This window comes from Haliaeetus albicilla, chromosome 23, assembly GCF_947461875.1.
Source record: "Haliaeetus albicilla chromosome 23, bHalAlb1.1, whole genome shotgun sequence".
Lineage (NCBI taxonomy): Eukaryota > Metazoa > Chordata > Aves > Accipitriformes > Accipitridae > Haliaeetus > Haliaeetus albicilla.
The window spans coordinates 3639009-3654969 of NC_091505.1; the positions used below are offsets into that span (position 1 = coordinate 3639009).

Genomic DNA, 15961 nt, shown 5'->3' on the forward strand with positions numbered 1-15961 from the left:
ATTTTCTTCCTTCAGCTACTCTGACTTCTCAAAAATACTCTGTTCTCATTGGGAACCGGGAATGGATGAATAGAAATGGCCTCCTTGTTAAAAATGAAGTTGATAAAGCCATGACAGAACATGAGCGGAGAGGTCGTACAGCAGTTCTAGCAGCTGTTGATGGTAAGTTTGGTGCTGGTTGTTTTTTTGGGTTTTTTTATTCAGAGCTTGATTTGTCACTTTTTAAAATAGAAAGTAACAAGTAGTAATGTCATAGCAGTTATACCTGAAGTAGAATAATGGGATGAAAAGAGATCATTACCTATTTTTATAACACTTTCATATAAGAGACCTCTTCCTGCCTTTCTAGTTGACAGGAGAGTTAGAAATAATGCAAAGACTTCAAAGACAGGAAAGGGGAATCAAAGGAGTAAAAAGGACTTTTTTGGTTGTTGGACAGTCCATGCTCTGTATTGCCTTAAACATTGCTGCCCTGATACCTGTTCTCACTCTGCTTTTTACTGTCGATATTACTGTTTCTGGAATTGGTCTTACTGGGGGAAAAAAATTATGTTTTTCTCCTAAAGCAATGAAGTTCTTTACTACAAACACATTCATTCTTTCTGTTCTTCTAGGAGTGCTTTGTGGCTTGATAGCTATTGCTGATACTGTGAAACCAGAAGCTGAGCTGGCAGTCTACACTTTGAAGGGTATGGGATTAGAAGTTGTCCTAATGACTGGTGACAACAGCAAAACAGCAAGATCTATTGCCTCTCAGGTAAGCTGTTCTACCTATGTTTAGGTTTGAAGCTTGCTACAGCCCACTTACAGGAAGCATGTTGTGTCACATTGGTACGGCTTGTGGCTGGCATAGAACTGGTCTGTTGTGAAAAACGGTAATGTAAACAAATGCAGAATAAGGGGGGATGAAAGAAGCTTTCTTGAATGGAAGCAGCATTAGCTTTGAATTCAGAGCTATTCTCATATCAGATGGGTTTGGTCTTTAGCTCATGAGTGGTAACATGGGTTTCGGCCTTCCTAGTCACTTTATTAAAGGCAGAAGCTCTGATAGCTAGTAGAAAAGCTGCAAGACAGTTTTGTACTTTCTCTTCCTTTAGGTTGGCATCACCAAAGTGTTCGCAGAGGTTCTTCCCTCCCACAAAGTAGCCAAAGTGAAACAGTTACAAGACGAAGGAAAACGGGTGGCTATGGTTGGAGATGGTATCAATGACTCCCCAGCTCTTGCTATGGCCAATGTGGGAATTGCTATTGGCACGGGTACTGATGTAGCCATTGAGGCAGCTGATGTGGTTCTAATTAGGGTAAGGAATAAGAGTGCCTCATTAAAATGAGATGATAAGAGGGGTTAGAAGGCCCAGGATGTCTTAAATGAGGTGTACAGCCTTCATAAGCCAGGAGAACTGGAGCAGAGAAGAGATTGTCTTCATCATGTTTGTTTAGTGTAGCAGTAGTTATCCTAGAAATCCTAGTTATCCTAGAAACGAAACTTCCCCATTTTCTGGGTACTACAAATTTGGGAGTAATTAAAGTTTGAGACTGGACAAAGGAGGAAAAAGTGACCTGACCTTTGGCAAACATAAATTATATTTCAGTAACATACCCCAGTACCTCCAAGGTTATAGTCACTTCTTCCTACGTATCAACAACACCTTGACAGAAGTTGTGGTCAGTGTCTAGAGCTGTACTGAGTGGCGCTGTATACATTATTTGCATTACAATGACATCTGGAATAAGATTGGCACTGATTGTATGGGCTCTATGCAGACAAACTAGAGCAGCCTACAGAATACTTACTATATATAGTCTGTTACATCCAGTGGTGGTTAGCTTTAAAATAGGAGTATGATGACAATTGACACTACATGTGTGCTTTTTTTTCCTCTTTGACTTCTCCAATAAACATATTAACTTGCAGGATGACTTGATGGATGTGGTAGCAAGTATAGATTTATCGAGGAAAACTGTGAAAAGGATCCGGATCAACTTTGTCTTTGCTCTAATTTATAATCTCATTGGAGTTCCCATAGCTGCTGGTATGTGAGTGTTTCCCTGCAGCAGTAAGATTGTGCTTAGTGAGTAGAAGATTGCAGTGATTTACTATTGTGTGGAAGGGTATCCATTTTCTTTATTTGTGACTGTTGGCAAGTGCAGAATTCTCTGCCTGGGGATGTTGCAGGGGTATATTTGTGAGCTGTCCTTCTCCCACATTATGGCTATTATGGATATCCTCGGCACATCAAAATAGCTTATAAGATAGAAGGTTTATTGAATGAGCCCAATGCTGTGAATAAGCAGTTTACTGCAGGGCGAGCAAGACATGCCTACCTCTGAATTTCAGACTGCGTAAGTGACATGTCCGGCTGTATTCACCTGTAGGTTCTAGCTGAGATAGAACACAAATATTTATTTATCAAATGTTTGTCATTTAACATTAAACCAAAATACTATTTATTAACATATTGAAGTACAACTAAAATTAGACAGTCCATGTGAAATTGTGTGTGTTAATATATGAATAATGCTGTGCTCCTGCTCTGAACTTACTGCTATTTTATTTTTCTAGGTGTCTTCCTGCCCATTGGTTTGGTTTTGCAGCCCTGGATGGGATCTGCAGCAATGGCTGCCTCCTCTGTTTCTGTTGTGCTTTCTTCTTTGCTGTTAAAGATGTGAGTATGAACAATTTTGTGGTTTGTAACTTGGATTTGAAGCTCAGGTCTTTCACTTTAAGTGGTAGAAAATAAGGTGGGACTACGACAGATTTCAAAGCTTCTTGAAGAATGGTTCAGGTAGGTCTGTGTCTAGCAGTAGGAGAGGAGTCAGTAGGTCCAAAGCGCACAGTAGTGTTTAAAATGTCATTTCTAATGTGAAGAGAAATGTACAAATCAGAAGTGTGTTCAGAATGGAAAATTCCTTAGTGGCCTTTGTGTATGTGTGAGGAATCTTGTCAGGACAGGCTGGTTCTGAGACAATGCAGCTGTAAACACCACACTGGCACTGAGGACTGTTGCAGTAAGTAAACCAAGCTGCAGCATTTGTCATTGCATTACTGTTCCCTGCTCCGCAGTTAGGAGTGGTGTAGCACTGTGGTGGGAATGGTATCTTTTGTGATTTAGTTAACATATGAGGTTTCAGAAGGAGAGTAAAGAGTTGGTAAATAATAGCTACAGTGGTCCACCCTCAGTAGATACGTTTTGCCGCTATGTTTTGCGGATGCTCAGCACCACCGTAGCAGTTAAATACCAAGTGATGCATGTCAGCTTTACCTGTTCTGTGTCCTGGCCAAAAAAAGCACTGAATTAGCTTCTGGTTGTATAGTAGCCTTGCAAAATCAGAAACTTTCATCACTATATAATAGATCAAATTATAAACGTCTTATGCACGATTGTAGCATGTAGGCTAGGTTTTTTCCATATTTTAGTGTACTTTTCTTCAACCTGAGATGTATTGTCGTCTTTTGTTTTTTTTCCTGCTTTAGGTACCAGAAACCAAGCGCTGAGAAACTCGAGTTTCGGGCTCGTGGCCAAATGAGGCACAAGAGCCCATCGCAAATCAGTGTCCACATTGGAATTGATGAGACTGGGACAGGCTCTCCTAAACTGAGCTTAATGGATCAAATCATCAATTACAGTAGAGCTTCTATAAATTCTCTCTTTTCAGACAAGCGTTCAGTGAACAGCATAGTTCTTAATGAACCAGATAAGCATTCACTTTTGGTTGGAGATTTTGGAGAAGATGATGACACAGCATTATGAAGGGCTTGCCCCTTCCCTCCCACCCCTGCTAAGAAAAAAAAAAAGCAAAACCCAAAACTGAAGCAAGATGAAGAAACAACCAAAACAGCTGTCAAGAAGTCTGTGCATGTACTGATCATTTCTGGAGGTCTTTTCAGATGTATTTCTTCTTTAATGTAGAAAGCTAGTTTTTGCAGTGACTTTCCAGAGTCTTTTATTTTATTTTTTTTTTTTAAACTAGACTTACCAAAAACAATGGTGCATGGGCTGTTAATGCTTGCAAACAGGGCCATGTTACCATTCCATGAAGCTTGCAGTATAGGATTTTTGGGGCAAAATGTCAAATTACAATTAAGGAAACTAAGGAACCACAAACTTATTTCCCAGCCTTATCACAGGCTACTTTATGCGTGGTCAAGTTTAGTACTGTGTTAAAAAACTATAAATTACTGCATCTGCAAAATACTGAAGGTTCTGTGTTTGCAGATAAATGTGCCTTACTTCAAAACTTCCAGGACCCCTCTTGTTTCCATAGCCTGTCTTCTACCAGAAATGGTTCCTCTCAAATGCCTTTTCTTTTTACAACCATCTTCTGGTTCCAGCTTTTCACAGTCCTAGTTTCAAATCATCTCACCATTTGTGATCTGGCCTCCTGTGAGGCAGAAGTAACCGAGAGGTTTTGGGTTTGCTTTCTAACATCATACCCACATTTAACTCTATACATTCATGCTCCAGTACACTCCTACTAAGATTGTCTACTTGAAGGTTGAATGGTTTGGGAGGTTTGCTCATTCCCAACCTCTCCTGAGCCAAAAAATCCTGCAACATCTCAATATGATATGAATGTGATGTGGCATTAGCCAAAATGTATAGCTTTTAAGAAGGCAGCAATGTAGTTAGTGCTCACTGCCAATATCTGCTAGCACTCTGTAAATGAACCAGAATAGTTTGGACCGGTGTTACACAGACTGCCTTTAAAATCTTTACAGTTCAGTCTTTGCAGGTATCTAACAACATCAAAAACTTTATTGTGTGTCAGATACTGCGCTAACATCAGTTGCTTGTGAAGATAAGTTTAAGTGTCTGTATACCAGGAATGGTCCAGGCTTTGTGAATTAAGACAGTCTTCATTTGTTACTGAAGTGAAATACCAAAATACAGGTTTTGATCATGAAATCATTAATATTAAAAATATTCTCAATGAGAAATAAAGGTGTTCATCCCCCAGTAGCTAGCTGCCTGTTTGTCACTTAATAAACCTTGTTCTTTAAATCCTCTGCTGAGATGACTATCTGGAGCAGTTACGACGTTTGATAATGTTGAATTACATTATGAAATACAGTCCGTGGTGTAAACATGTAATTCCAGTTTGTGCTTACAGAGGAGAAATATTCAGTTTGGAGTACGGTGAAGAGATGTTTATAATGTTCAATTTTTTTAACTTGAAGTCTAATGTCAGTGCATAGATTGTGTATATAAAAAGTCATAAGTAAATAGCTTTTGCATTTTATCTGAGAACTACCAGAAAAATACCAGTGTATGAAAACAGAAGAGTTGTGCTGTGGAATATGTTGTTAGTAAATCAGTGTACTTGTTATATTGCAGTGAGGAGAACAACATAATCTGTTGCTGCCGCTAGTTTAAGAAACAAAATATTTCTCTTCCAGGATTTTGGTTCTTAGTATCTCTACATGAGTATAGATTGTTTTGTTTTGTTTTTTTTTAATTAGATTATAGCTATATAGGTATATATTGTAGTGTTAAAGAAATCCTGAGATACATTACTGCAAAGCCATTCTGTAAGATGTTGTTCTCGGTTTTCAGCAACAAAACTGTTCTTTACAAAGCAGATAGTTATCTAAAAACTGATCATGTTATGATGGTTTTTTAGTGCTTCATAACCATGCAAACTGTTTCCAAAGATTTCAGTTTCCTTGTTTATCCACACTTATTCTTGGTGGTGCTCTTGGCAAGATTCCGCAGCTGAAAGGGAAGTATTCTACATATTTTTGTCTGGACTGTGCTGATGGGTGGTCTTAATTGTGAAGACATGAGGCAGATCCTAGTGTGCTTTCAGATGGAAGTTTCACTACTGCAGGTGTTGGTGATGGTATGTATGTCATGTAAACGACAGACATGATGCTCTTACTGCAGGAAATAGAGTAGTAATTTAGGGTTAAATTCCTGGTTGGTAGATAAAACAGCATGAAGAATTTGTTTAAATTATTTCTGAATATATTTTTAGGGCACTTTGGCTTTGACCTTTTGTTGTCCAGTTTGTGCATAGGTTGAATGTCTGCAGTGGAACGCTGGCTTTATCACCAACTTTTTCCCAATACAGATGTTTTTCTAGGCTTTTCCATTTTCTGTGAAACCTGGCATTTGATCCAGTTACACAAAAATAAGGCTACTTTTGAAAACCAGGATAATTAATGAGGTACAGAGGTGATTATTGGGGAATAAGGAACAGTGAAATGCTGGCTGGGAGGGAATGGGATAGCAGCTTTTAAGTACAGATGGAGGATCAAAGGAGAGAGAGAGGAAATGACTGAGCTAAAGATCAGTGTTAGCCTAAGAACGAATGGGTGTCAGGTGGTTGTGGTAAATCTAGGCTTGAACTGAGATGAAGCTTTTTAACTATAACAGCTATCAGGTTCTGAGACAGCTTCTGCTAGAGCTGGTATGGGTGGAAACCAAATTGCTTTCGTCTTTCTGAAAGAGGCTTGTATGAAGTGATGCCAGCAAAAGCAGTAGTCAGGACTTACTGACCCAGGAAGTCCCTTTCAATCTAGTTTTCCTCTTTAGGAAAGTCTGTCTGGACTTGTCTTTTGAACTTCAATTTAGTACACAGTACGTTTGAGTAACGTATAATTGATTAAAAAATACAGAGTCCAGATCTTTGAAAATAGGTTGTCTGTCCAACACCCCCCCTCAAAGGTGTGATACTGACTTACAGAATGTTTATCTTGTAATAAAAACATTATATAAGGTGCTTTATGTTGAAGAACCAAAATATTTTTCAGTTTCAATGTACATTACAAGTGAAATAATGTGGGAGCTAAATGTTTTCCCAAATGTAAATGTTTTTATATGTAAATATGTTACTCCTGTTGGAGACAGTTTGGATTCAGAAATTTAAAATATCACTTGGAAACACACAGTTACAAATGAAATTGTTATTACTAGTTTGTCTATTTTATTGTATACTGTAACTAGCTATTTATAAAACCTGTCCTTTATTTAAAAAACAAAGTACATATACTCGAGGCTTTAAAAATTGCTCTTTGAATCTTACCAATAAACTTTTACAAGACTAGACACTTGAAACTTTATATGAAAAAGAATGTGAAGCTGACAAAACACAACGGAAGCAAGCAAGCATTTTTATTTATTAAAAACTATGTTTATTGTTTTGCTTAGAACTTCCAATGAAATGGTTTAAACTTGAGATTTTTTTTTATTCAATTTTGGTATGAAGAATGGAGAAACAAGTGCTGTTCTGGAATGTTAATTTAGTGCTGTTACATTTCTTTACATCTAGAAACATGTAGTCTCACATCTCCTATTCTTCTAAGACTGTGCCTCCATCGTTATAATGGCAATTATAAGCTATATAATAAAAATGTAACATCCGAAGACTGTTTTAAATCATGTTCTATGATCTCCTGTAAGTATTTCTTTTGCTGACTTAACAAATTTTACTGCTAGCTGTGCAAAATTTCTCCCCATTCCTTCCTCCGCACTGTTCAATTAAAAGGCCAAACACGGCACCTCGGGCAGGTGACGATGTTGGATTGCCCTGCAGGAGGTTGAAATGTGCCCATACAGGACGGAGGTTCTGAAAGCAGCTTTGCGTGGCTCATCTTCCCCAAGTAAGAGTGCTCTGGGTGAAATGGGAAAGGTGAAGCACTGGTGCTTTTTGCTTGTTTGGCAAAAGGCTGAGGATCAGGGTTTCTTACGTATGTTTCCAGCTCTGCTAAACTGCGCGTCCTTGAGCAAGACGTTCAGCCTACATCAAACTGTAGGGCTGTTGGCAAGCGGTATTAGTGAAAGTTGGGAAATTGTGGGATAATCATGTAAAAAGCATTGCTGTATTACAGACTCATGGAGTAGCCGAGGCTGGAAGAGGCTGCTGGAGGTCACGTAGTCAAAACCTGTCGAAGCAGGTGAGCTAGAGCCGGTTGCCCAGGACTGAGATTTTTACTATCTCCACAACCTCTTTGGGCAGTCAGTCCCAGTGGTCAATCGCAAAAAAGTGTTTTCTTATGTTAGGATGAAATTTCCTGTGTTTGAATTTGTGCCCATTGCCTCTTGTTCTTTCACTGGGCTTTACTGAGAAGAGCCTGGCTGAAGCGCAGCGGTTTATGCAGTCACTCCGTCTCCCAAGGAAAAGTGCCAAGCGTCAAGCGGTGGGGAAAATTCCATGTGAGTGCTCCTGCGTTCCTCCCATGGAGATGGCTGGGCTCCCATCCCCAAAATGATCATTTGGATCAAATCTAGCACAGATCTCTTGCCAAAGCCTAGATGCTATCCTGAACAGTGTTTGAAGCAATGAGGAGCAGTAACAGAAGGAGAAGATCCCTTTCTTGGCTCCCCAGCTGACCTTGTTAGCAGAGGTCCTGCCAGCCTTTCTACCTTCAGTTTGTCAGGATAGAAAAAAGGTGTGAAGCCTGAGCAGGTGTTACATTTTTGAGTTTTTTCTAGAAACATCTGTCAAGTGTGTTAAGTAAACAATGACTGGATGTTCCAGTACTTCTTTGAGCCTTTTTTCTTACTTTAATTAAAAAAAAAAAAACAAAAAGCCAAAAAAAGCCCTGCTCTGTCCAAAACACTTATTCGCTGTGTTTGCCAGGCTGCCTCTCCACCATGCCTTATGCCTGTTTGCAGGTAGATTGGCCAGGCTGGCTTCTGTAATTTTGTGGTGCTGTTTTTATTATATGGCCAGAAGAAGAGTTCCTTTTTTATTTTTCTGGATTGCTCGGGCTAGGGTCCTGCAAAGACCTGCTTTCTCCCTGGGACCTCAGCTCATCTCTGCCTAGCGCTGAACTGGTCTCACGTGGAGACCGTGCAGAGGTTTTTAGCGTGATGCTGCATGATGAAGACCTCCCCTTGCGTCTCCTCCTTCAGTGACGGAGACGACTCACTGCTTGGCCGGAGCTGGAGGGGCAGATCCTGCTGCGCTGGGGACCAGGCTGGGAGAGGAGTCCACGAGACTGCACGGCTGGGGAGTGTGAACTGGGAGGAGAATATCTGAGGCTAACTGTAAATGAGCAAGGCCTGGGAGATCCCCTGGGCTGTACAGACGTGCTTGGTGACCGCTAATTTTAGGCAGAATGAGTCTGTCTTCACTAGCTCTGCTGTTGTGTACAAGACTTAAGTTTGCATCAAGTCTTTCCAAGATGAAGAATTTTGCTTTCAATTAAGACAAACCTGTAATTTCATCATCTTGGACTGACTCTTATTGGCCTAATATGCCCCAACAGATGTGGAAACCTACAGGTTTTTAGCACCTGTGGTTTTGAAAATACAGGCTTGCTGCCCAGAAATAGTAACCAAAACGTTTATGTTTGTTTAATTTAGGCCTTTAGTTATTTTGGGTTAAGAGAGTGTGTGAACCTTCTCCTTTCAAATTGAACAGCCTATTTTAGCTATGATTGAATTTAAAAAAAAAAAAAAATATCCACTAGAACGTTTTTTTGCATATATATCCAGCTACAGCTTTGTAGCAGATTGTTTAGTGGAGTGGATCAAAAACACCTCGGTCTGCAGCCGCAGGCTCCTGTCACCATGCGCAGGATGGATACAATACTTGCCATGTAACGTGCATAAGGGAAGTTTGAATAAAGCTATAGTGGGTCTCCCAAGGTACAAAATATATCTCAGCCTCAGTTAGGATAAGATCAAACATTTGTCTTCTAGCACCTTTTGTTTTTCAGCAGCTTTATAGTCACAAGGCTAAAATGGAATAAAATAGGCTATATCAGTGAAAGTGTATTGTAAGATCTGGAAAATCTTCTCTTGTTTGAATCTCATAGAAAACATCTCATTTTCATGAGTCAATCCAGCCTGGCCAACCTAGCTGCAGTGTCACGGTAAGGTATTGCACATCAGCAAACCAGGCCTTTATACCTGCTGCACAGAACACAGCCATATATCCAAATTATCTGATGTCACTGGTGGTGTTAAATATCTTCCATAATTGAAAATCTCTTGTCTAACACACAGTAGCATCTCCCTTATAGGCTGTACTTCCCAGATTCTGGCATCTTGGCAACAGCGATACCTGAGTCAAGTAAGTTACCCTGATGTGAAGCTGCACAACCTCTCTGAACAGAAAACTCACCAGATTAACACATCTGGATTTTAAGATTATCTCAGTTGAAGGCTCCATAGTTTCAGGGGAGATCACAAATTAATCTGGAGAACCCTGATCTGGATTCATTGAAACATCTTATTTATAATAAACTGTATTTTAAAAAACAACCAACCAACCCCAAAAACTCAGGTGCTCGTTAAGTAGCCAGGAGTCCCCAAATCCTATGTTAAATGTTCTTCAGAACAAGCTGTGACACAAAAATCTCTGCGTTCATCTGGCCAATATACATCATCTGTGATTCAAGTAACACCAAGTTTAATAGATAAAGAATTAGAAATTAAGACTGTCCTGGAATTTGAAAATGCCTCTCCTTCCCTGAAATCTTACAAGTCAATGATGTTTCCAAAGTGAAAACTGTTGTCACAGAGTAAATTCTGTTGCAAACCACTGATTTCAGTTTTACGTTGGCTCATACAGGTGTTTACTACAGCAGCCTCTCACCTGCCTCGTCCCTTGGTGGTAGCGAGCACCGGTGAGAGTGGTGGGCAGAGCTCTCACATTCAATGTTACTGTTTTGTTGGGTGGAGGGGAACAAAACAGGTTAAACTATTTGGATCAAATACAGGTTCATTTTACCCTGTATGAAATCAGTGGAACAAACACTAGCTTCTAGGTCTCTGATGGAAAATGATATAGTAGATAATGATAGGGTTAATGTTATTCTGAAACTTACTTTCTTGCTTCTGTAATGCCAAACATACAGAAATACTATATTCCATAGCCAGGTACTCCATTGGTTAATATTGGAGCTTCTGCAGCTGCTGCCTGAAAACATGTTTTCAGGCTTGATGGCGTCCATTTTACCAGCGTGCAGTTCTTGCGTAGATTTTTTTTGTTGTTTTTTGTTTTTAACCACTCCCTAGATCCTTTTGTTTTAGTATGGCTACATTATCATCTTTTAAGGTGCTTTTTTTTTTCTTTTTTCTTTTTTAAGCAACATTTTTAGAAAGCATCTCTGCAGAACAGTTTGACAAGTCCGAAAGGTCAGGCTTTGATTTGAAATTCAGCATCTGTCTTGATACCAGAGCTGTGCTACTGGCAATGTTGGGGTTGGTTTGGTTTTTTTTCCAGTTGACTTGATAATTTAAGTAGTAGCTGTGAATTTGTATTATGTCTACTAGGTCATGAATGAAAACTACTGAAGAGGTAATATTTTTTTTTTTTTTAATCCCATTGAACACATCTCTAAAATTAATTTCTTAAGGAGAGTGTGAGAGCTGTGCATATACATGCTAAGATACAAGAAAAAGGAGACTGTGTATAGAGCAGGATTCTTCAGCATTTTCAGTTTAACCCCCCATCCAGTTTTATACTTGGACAGACCTGAAGCCCTTCATTCCCTGCTAATGTTAGAAATGAGATTACATACAATCATTTGCTAACCTGCTGACGTTAGGCAGGTGATGGAAGCAGACAGGAGACATACGTGTTTATTCTCTGGCTACAGCAGTGCTAGAAGCTTAGAATTTTGTCCATGGTTCAGGCAGTTTTTTCCACAGTGCCAAAGTGGCTACTCAAACTCTGTATCCCAATAGATCATTGAAAGGAAGAGGTGGGAAGGATTACAAAAAACAGACAAAGCTAGAGCTGCTAAGAACATATGGGATTTGTGTTCACATAAACTTTAATCTTCAGAGCAGTAGTCAGTTTGTGGGTATAAATCTTAATATTTTTGCCTAATTTGTCTTTAAATTCCATTGCCCCTACCTGATAACGCTCACAGTGCCGTGAGTGCTTTATGATCACATGTGGAGTCAGAGGCCCTGCCTTGCCGTGAAGGGCAGAGAGGTTTGCCAGCCCGTAACTCCACCTTTTATTTAGGATAAAAAGGCAAAAGCAAACCCTGTGCATGCACACAGTAACAAATCCCTTGTAATTTCTCTACTTCTAAGTCTTTGCTAATTCCACAGAGGCACAGCTTGCTGATAATTTATAGAGCAGGTAAACAAACGTTCCCTGCTGTAAAATGCTCAAGTTCAAAGTAGGTACAGTCACCTACAGAGGTGAACTTCATAGATATCCATGGTGAATGCAGAATAGCCTGAAAATAATGATGATACCTTTGTCCAGAAGGCCTGATCTGCACAAGCAGCAGAGCACTCGGGAGCTTCTTCCCATTGATAGTTTCAGAAGACAAAAGCTGAGTGGAACCAAGTCGGTGCTTCCTCCTGTCTCCTTTTACTTGATGCTGGGACAGCTTTCCAGCGGGGTGTCACCTCCGCAGCCTGCCTACCCCAGAGCACCCGAACTTTGGTTTGTGCTCTAAGAAAGTGCCCTCATTAAGGAGGTATGAGAGAAACAGAAAAAGACAAGATCTGCTTATTCCTTCAGTGCTCAGCGGTTTGGGAACTGAGCGAATTACAAATTAACAAAGCAGACTTGTACGTTCCAAAGTTTAAAATAAGCGCAGTTGAAGAACTATATTTAAACACGATAAAGTGGGAAGCCTGTGAGTGGATCAAGTAACGTGAAATCGAGAAAGTCCATAGAAAGACCACCTGGCATAGTTTTGGGGAGGAATTTTCTTGCTGAGAGGCAGGAAAAAAATAAAAAAAAATTCCATTGCACCTTGCAGGAACAGTGAAAGCAGGGAGAAATACTGGTAGAGCATTAACATTTCCCAGTGAGTTCTTGCCCACTTTCCCCTAGAGGGCCCTGTTTCTTAAAAACTCCAGAAATGGCATCCGCTTCACAAGGAGCTGGGATGCTGGGAGGGCAGATGCCCCAAACCGCTCTCACCTCTGGCTTATTCTGTTTGCTGAGCGCACAGTTCAATGGCAAATCTATTGGCAGGCTGTAACCGGGGATTTGTCTTTTTGTTAGTTGGTGATTCTCGTTAGACTAATTTGTTACCCATTTTTTTAAGTAGGTAGTATTAAAGGTCTAAAGCAAAAGATAGGAGCTGATTGCATTAAAATAGATAAATGTGCAGTTAAGATTGATGAGGGGAGTATGTCTGATATTTATATTGAATATCGAAATATGTGACCCAAACACCATCAGCTTTGATTATCCAAGAAAACCTATATTACAAATCAATCCAATAGGTTTGAAATAATAAATTAAAAAAAAAAATCTTATTTTTAAACTGTGGCATTAAAACCCCATAGTGACATACATGATACATGTGTAAAAGCCTTTTAATATAAATGGTCTTGCTCTGCACTCATTCAGCGATACTCTATCTGAAATCTAGGTATATAAGACTGAGAGCCAGCATCTGGGGGAAAAAAAAAAGGCTATTTCGCAGTCTCATTCCTGAACTTTTCTCGTTTCTCTCTCTCAAGAATGCTCTCTTATCTTTCCTACAAGATACCTGTGCTTGAATATTGCACTGCTGCAAGCAGAAAAGAAAACTTAAGAACTTGTGCTGAAGCCTGTTTTAAGTGGAAGCTTAAAATGCGGAGGGTAGTTATAAAAACGGGAAGTTTCTGGAGACTGGATCATGCAATATAGATGAAGATGCATATTACTGGTCTCCAAACCGCAGCCCTTCAGTTTGATTCATATAAATATGCAGGCCAGTGCACCAAAGCCGGTGATCTGTCTGAACTTGCCACAATCCCATTCGTTTTGGTTAAACAAGGCAGGCAGGATCACGCAGGCAACAGCTATGTCAGTCTAAAGTACAGCTTGTGTTTTGTATTCCTAAAAATCACTTTCTAGGATGGTCACAGGTCTAACGCCAGATCCTTGGTTTTTTCACTACCAGACCTTTGCCCTCCTGGCTTTGTTGTACTGGTTAATTTAAAAGTACAGGTTTTGAACTGTTTGCATGGGCTTTTTTCTTTAAATATTTGCAGTATATTCTAAATATTTCACAACAGGAGAGAAGGACAGAAAGGTGACTCAAGTGTGGAAATGAACTTTGAGTCTCAAACACGTGTCTGTAATACTTCCCCTTTCTCTGTAACTTCTTTATAATGTACAGATTCTGGTGACCTGGCCATATCCAATCTGGAATTACATACTGGCACCGCCAGTTCTCATGTGACTTCCTCCCTATTCCCCTACCTCATGTTCTTCACCAAAAAATGGAGAAAAAGCAAGCAAGCATAGAACCAGAGTACACCTTATGAATTATGGCTGCAGTTCTGCCCTAAACAATAGATCCTTATAACTGCACTAAGCTGCTAATTTCAGGTGACTACACACTTATACAATACTCTGGTAGCCTATTAGATGTATATAGTTGTAGTGGAGTTAGTCCTATCGAGTGGAGTGTTCTTGGCCATTTTTATTTATTGATTTTTATTTATGGTTTACTTAGTCCTTTATTCCTGAATGCACTTTTCTAACTGGGGATTAGCAAATCTGTCCCCTCTCCTCAGGCAGCTGTGGTATGTAGCTGTCTTCCATTTTACATTATTGTGGGTGCTCAAGTTACTGTGTTCATGCCACCCACCGTGACATTTCTCCTCCATGCTTTTTTACCCCTAGGAGATGGCATGCAAGCCTTTTAAAAATAAAGCCTTGTACTAATGAATGAATCTATTTACTGGGGAAAGTAATAGGTGCTGCAAGGATGCCATTGTGGACTGCAGCTGAAAGGACCCTTCCTTTCTGAGTCAGCGTCAAGGAATTTAACTGTTGCCTTTGAAGAAAGCAGCACAGCACAAAGTAGAACAGGGAGAATGAAATAGAGTAATTTCAGAACAGTTAAATAGTTGCAGCTCCTGTGGATCTGGAGTACCTGTTCCTTATCTTCTCACCCAGAGTCCCTTTAACGTAAGCATTTGTTCACCTGCTGTCGGTTGTGCTTCAGGCTCTGCAGGTAAAAGCGGCTCTTAGCAGTCCTGCTTGTGTGTGGGCGATCCCCACTCCAGAGACAGCTCTTTTGCTCAACAAACCCTGGAAGAGGATCCAAAAATGGAGCCCTCCCAGACGCTGGGAAGGCTGGATTCAGGACCAGTTTAGGATTTGACTCTTAGGCCTTGGTGAATGTTGTATTAGCATTGACACTTCCCGATGTCCCTGCCCACTGGTGATACTGCAAGTGCTGTCCAGGTCCTCTGGTTTACAAGGACCCTGCTGGCTATTGCAAGTTCAGGGCTGGTTTACTAATTTGCAGGAGGGACCCTTGGATACACTCCAGATTTACTCTGCAGTCAATATTGAGACCATTACTGGACCTAATTTAATTTGAACCCTGACTGTATGATTTATAGCTACAGAGATGATAAGCTACAGTGACGCACACTGATAAACTGAGGTCTGGTCTTCTCCATCCTAATAGGTGACCACCTAACAAGGGATTTCACATCACCTACTAGTTTGTTCCCACTCGTGTTATTTCAGCTTTTATTGCTGTTGGGTTTGCCATGTAACTTGGGTAAACTGATGTCTCTAACCCATCTTGGAGGCCCACCCAGGCTTGTCCAAGCCTTCTGACAAGTCTTGCGGCAGGAGGCTCCCGCTCTTCTGCCCCAGAGCCCACGCAGGCTGGATGTTTTCATCGACATGTGAGCAACGCATTAGTTTGACTCTCTACGTATCTTTGTATTTTATTTCTCGTCAGTGCACACTTGTTTTCTTGTTTCGTCTGCACTTTCCTTGCCTGTTGTAGGCTGTTCCTCTGAGTTTAGCCTTTCTGTCAGCAAAGAACCGATTTTGTCAGGCACTCAGCTTGCCATCACGATTCTCTCAGCAGTGCCTGTGTATTTAGCGAGTGTGGCAAAAAAATCAACCTGCCAGCAGACAGAAAGGCCTAGATGTCCTATGGGTGAAAGTCAAAAGACCACGAGCTCCTTTCTCATACGTCCCATTACATTACAGGCTGCATACGTATGCGTACATACGTCGGGCTAGGCAATTTTCTGACAGCCCACGCAAACCGTACACCTCTGGAAAGCGT

The 15961-nt window shown here is 40.4% G+C and overlaps 1 protein-coding gene across 6 annotated transcripts in view; it reads left to right on the plus strand.

Moving 5' to 3' along the window:
- ATP7A (ATPase copper transporting alpha) overlaps positions 1-7367 on the plus strand; it is a 31130-nt gene extending 23763 nt beyond the window's left edge. For all 6 annotated transcript variants that reach the window (XM_069810929.1, XM_069810934.1, XM_069810930.1 and 3 more), the window contains exons 18-23: positions 16-162; positions 615-757; positions 1098-1301; positions 1916-2033; positions 2564-2666; positions 3476-7367. In XM_069810929.1, the coding sequence (XP_069667030.1) occupies positions 16-162; positions 615-757; positions 1098-1301; positions 1916-2033; positions 2564-2666; positions 3476-3752 (992 nt within the window). In that variant the 3' untranslated portion in view covers positions 3753-7367. The remainder of the gene's footprint in view (positions 1-15; positions 163-614; positions 758-1097; positions 1302-1915; positions 2034-2563; positions 2667-3475) is intronic.
- The last annotated feature ends 8594 nt before the right edge of the window (positions 7368-15961 follow it).